This window comes from Chlorocebus sabaeus, chromosome 8 (assembly GCF_047675955.1).
Source record: "Chlorocebus sabaeus isolate Y175 chromosome 8, mChlSab1.0.hap1, whole genome shotgun sequence".
NCBI lineage: Eukaryota > Metazoa > Chordata > Mammalia > Primates > Cercopithecidae > Chlorocebus > Chlorocebus sabaeus.
Genome location: NC_132911.1, coordinates 119,387,163 through 119,390,977, shown reverse-complemented (window position 1 = coordinate 119,390,977; position 3,815 = coordinate 119,387,163). Strand labels below are relative to the sequence as shown.

Here is a 3,815-nt window from a genome sequence, read left to right as displayed (position 1 = left end):
AAAAAGTAACATGAAGAGAGTCTTCATTTCTCAGGCAAACTTCAGCAAGATTGAATCCGTGAAACTTCATTCATTAAATTTTTAAGTGACCATGAATTTGTTGGCTTCAGTACCTGAAGTGTAACTTTATCCTTTCAATTAAAAGACATAATTCACCCTCAGACCTTTGGCTTTAACTTTTCATATAATATGTAATTTTGGGTACACTTAATGGTCAAATTTTGTATTATTACAGGTGGAAAAACACCAGTCATCTCAAGGGCTTTGTGCTTGCAAAAGCATGTAATTTCATTTTTTTTTGAACCAATTTAATCAATGATTGTTTCATGTGAATAAATTTACAGTCTTGATGATTGCCTTAGATTTGTGGGTGATGGAGAGGAAGATCACTTCCCCTTTTAAAATGTCATTTAAATCTTGGGGAGCAGAGGGAGATTAGGGGCCTAATCCTTGTGATAAATTGTACTATTTAACTTTGCTAAGATGCTATAGCCTCAGATTTTATCAGTTAGATACCAGCTTCAGCAGTTTTAGGTTGTATTAACCCTTTAAATACAGTCCCACTATTCGAATACATATTTCAAAATTGATTTAATATTTTTAGTTAGTCATGGCTAAAGAATGTTTCACTCAGATCCTTATTTTTTTTCCTTTAATAAAAATGCTTCTCACTGTGCCGTGCATATTTCCATAAAAGTCGGCAAGTTAATTTATAGCTTAAAAAAAGAAAATAAAAGGTCTATATTTAATATATGAATACTTTTTACAGTGGAAATTGGTGGTGGACAGTATTAAATGACTCCAGTGTGGAAATATGCAGGTGGTCATTAGTAACTGACTATGAGATTTACTGAAGATTTTGATATTAATTTTCCCGGCATGCAGTACTATATATAAATCTAACTCTGTTCCCAAATTAATTTAAATGGATGATAACATATGAATAACTCTATGCATATGAGGTTCATTGTCTTCTCTCTCCTTTAGGGAATATATAGTTTGCCTCATTGTGAAACTGTATTTTGACTACTTTTTCACCTGACTAGTTTCTCTATTGCAAAAGAATTATTGCTTTTCTACTCATAAAGAGTGTATGGGAAACGGTACCAAAACACTTCTGGAATAAATGTGCTACAAAAAAAAAATCACATATCTGCTTGTCTAAGTATATTAAATAAAGACCATAGAGAAAAAGGAGTAAGGTTCTAAAAGCACCTACTTCAGTTTTAATTTTTTAGTATGATTGGCTTTTTCACTTCTGATAATAGTATGTTTGGAAAATATACCTATCTTTTCTTTAAAAAGATGCAAGAATCATTTAGTGAAAAATATTTTGGAGGAAATTACTTCATCTTCGGCTCTCAGATTCGTGATTGTACCTCTCTAAGATTCTAATTTTAATCATTTTGTAGTTTGGAAAAGGAAAGATGTTTCTCCTTTTAGCACAAAATTACTTTAAACTGACTTTCACCAGAGGAAAAACATGCCACTTAAAGTCACCCAACTGAAGAAAATGAAGTCCAAACGCCCAATAAATGTTTACTTTGTTTTTAACACCTACTATACTTTGAGTCCTGTCATGGTAATGTTTTATGCATTGTTGATCTTAAGAAGTCAAAAAAAAAAAAAAAAAAAAAAGAAAAAAGAAAAAGAAAAAGAAAAAAAAGCTCAATCCATTGAACTTTATGTTGACACAATTTCTCTTAACAATGAGAGTATATGGTAATGTAAAGTAGGTAAAAAAGAACGTCACGCTTAATTCAGAGTTCCTTATCTGCTACTAAAACCCCAAACTGCATGTATTAATCTTGCAACATTTGAATAATGTTCCCATTTTGTCTATTTTGTGGTACCCCCTTGAAGCACCCATTGAGTTTCTGGCTTCTCTTTAGCTCAGAAAACCATAGCAACCTCAGTCCGCACTTCTCCAACTCAGGATAGAGTTCAAGTTGTTCTCCTCAAGCCTTCTTGCCATGAAAAGCATGGGGAATCCTGATCACCAACTAGGTGTCCTGAGACTTCTTGCCACAGATAAAGGGCGGGGGAGGGGGCGCACACGCACACACACATCCTGCGTCGTTTAACTGAGAGACAGAAGGGAAAGTAACAACAGTAAAGGTAAAAGGACTTTGAGAGTTCTTTAGATTGTTTCTGTTAGCATCTCTGAGTGTCTGGGGAACGTCGGTTTGGCGGCCACGCACTGCCCCCCACCTGCCCCCCACTCCCCCAAGGTAAGTCCTCGTCTTTATCACATTATTCCTAACGCGTTTGGATTTTTCCTCCTTTTCCAGCCCGCACGTTCACAGACGGGAGGTGGGGGAGGGAGGAGGGGGGAGAGGCGGGGCGGGAAGGTAGCCGGGTCCCTGCACCGCGCCGCTCTCATTTGCGGCGCTCCGACTCGGGCGAAGTTCTCGCGCAGCCGGCTCGCCGCGGCCGGGGCCGGTCCCGGCGGGCGGCGGCGGCGGGTGCTCGGAGCCGGGCGGGGCGGCGGCGGCGGCGCGGGGACGCGCGCTGTCTCTTTAAGGGAGCTCGGTCTGGGGTGGCGCTTTCCTCCGCGAAGGCTCCTTTGATATTAATAGTGTTGGTGTCTTGAAACTGACGTAATGCGCGGAGACTGAGGTCCTGACAAGCGATAACATTTCTGATAAAGACCCGATCTCACTGCAATCTCTAGCGTCCTCTTTTTTGGTGCTGCTGGTTTCTTCAGACCTCGCGTCCTCTCGATTGCTCTCTCGCCTTCCTATTTCTTTCTTTCTTTCTTTTTTTTTTTTTAAACAAAAAACAACACCCCCTCCCCTCTCCCACCCGGCACCGGGCACATCCTTGCTCTATTTCCTTTCTCTTTCTCTCTCTCTTTCTCTCTCTCTCTCCCCCTGTCTCTCTCTCTCTCTCTCTCTCGCTCTCTCTCTTTTTAAATAAGGGTGGGGGAGTGAAGGGGGGGAGGCAGGAAAGACCTTTTTCTCTCCCCCCCGCAATAATCCAAGATCAACTCTGCAAACAACAGAAGACGGTTCATGGCTTTGGCCGCCGCGCCACCATCTTTCGGGCTGCCGAGGGTGTTCTTGACGATTAATCAACAGGTAAGGAGGGGAGGCCCGGGCGGGCCGCGGGGCCGGGGGCCGCGGGGGGCGCGGGGGGCGCGGGCTCCCCTCGACCGGGCCCGGGGCGCCGCGACGCGAGTGCAGCGCCCGCTCGTGTGTGCGCAAAATGTGGGCGATCGCGAGCGGGGAGCCCTGGGAATTAAAAGTGACTTTCTTTGAAAAAAAAAAAAAAAAAAAAAAAAAAAAAAAAAAAAAAAAAAGGCAGAGGGAGAGTGTGCAGAAAGCCAAGCGCAGGCTTCTCGGGTTTCACATGCATTTTCTTTCTTCCTTTTTGAGCGTGTGATTTCTTTCTTTCTTCTCTTCTGCTCCCTTTTCACCCCTTCCTCTCCTCCTTTTGGTGGGTCTAAGGCATCTGAGCCTTGGAAACCAGCGACTTCAAACTGCAGTAGCCCCTGGAGTCAGCAGGGTCAAGTTCAGCCGCCGGGGAGGAGGAAAAACAAATCCCCATTTGCCAAAAAAAGAAGTTTCAGGCCGGTGCCCCCTCCCCCTCGCAGCCCCACTCCCCCTCGCTGTCTCTTTCTGGCTGATTTTAATTCTCTCCTACCGGGCGCAGCGGAGGAGCTGGAGGTGGTTGGACCCGAGGGGCCGCCGCCGCCGCCGCCACTGCAAGTTTTCTGGGGGCTCGTGACAAGCGGGGCGCAGACTAGGCACCAGCATGCAGAGTAGTAAGTTGGGCGAACTAGGGAGGGTCGGGAGGGTCTCAGAGAGGGACCT

The 3,815-nt window shown here is 44.3% G+C and overlaps 1 protein-coding gene across 5 annotated transcripts in view; it reads left to right on the top strand.

The window, feature by feature from the left end:
- The first annotated feature begins 2,004 nt into the window (after nucleotides 1-2,004).
- Nucleotides 2,005-3,815, top strand: part of TRPS1 (transcriptional repressor GATA binding 1) — a 260,386-nt gene continuing 258,575 nt past the window's right edge. For 3 of the 5 annotated variants that reach the window (XM_008001403.3, XM_073018321.1, XM_008001397.3), the window contains exon 1: nucleotides 2,519-3,080. Coding sequence is in view for 1 of the 5 variants with exons in the window: in XM_008001402.3 (XP_007999593.2) it covers nucleotides 3,757-3,766 (10 nt within the window). In the remaining 4 variants the exon portion in view is untranslated. Of the gene's footprint in view, nucleotides 2,232-2,518; nucleotides 3,081-3,297; nucleotides 3,767-3,815 lie in introns of those variants that run through there. The other 2 variants (XM_008001399.3, XM_008001402.3) reach the window with 2 other exon arrangements.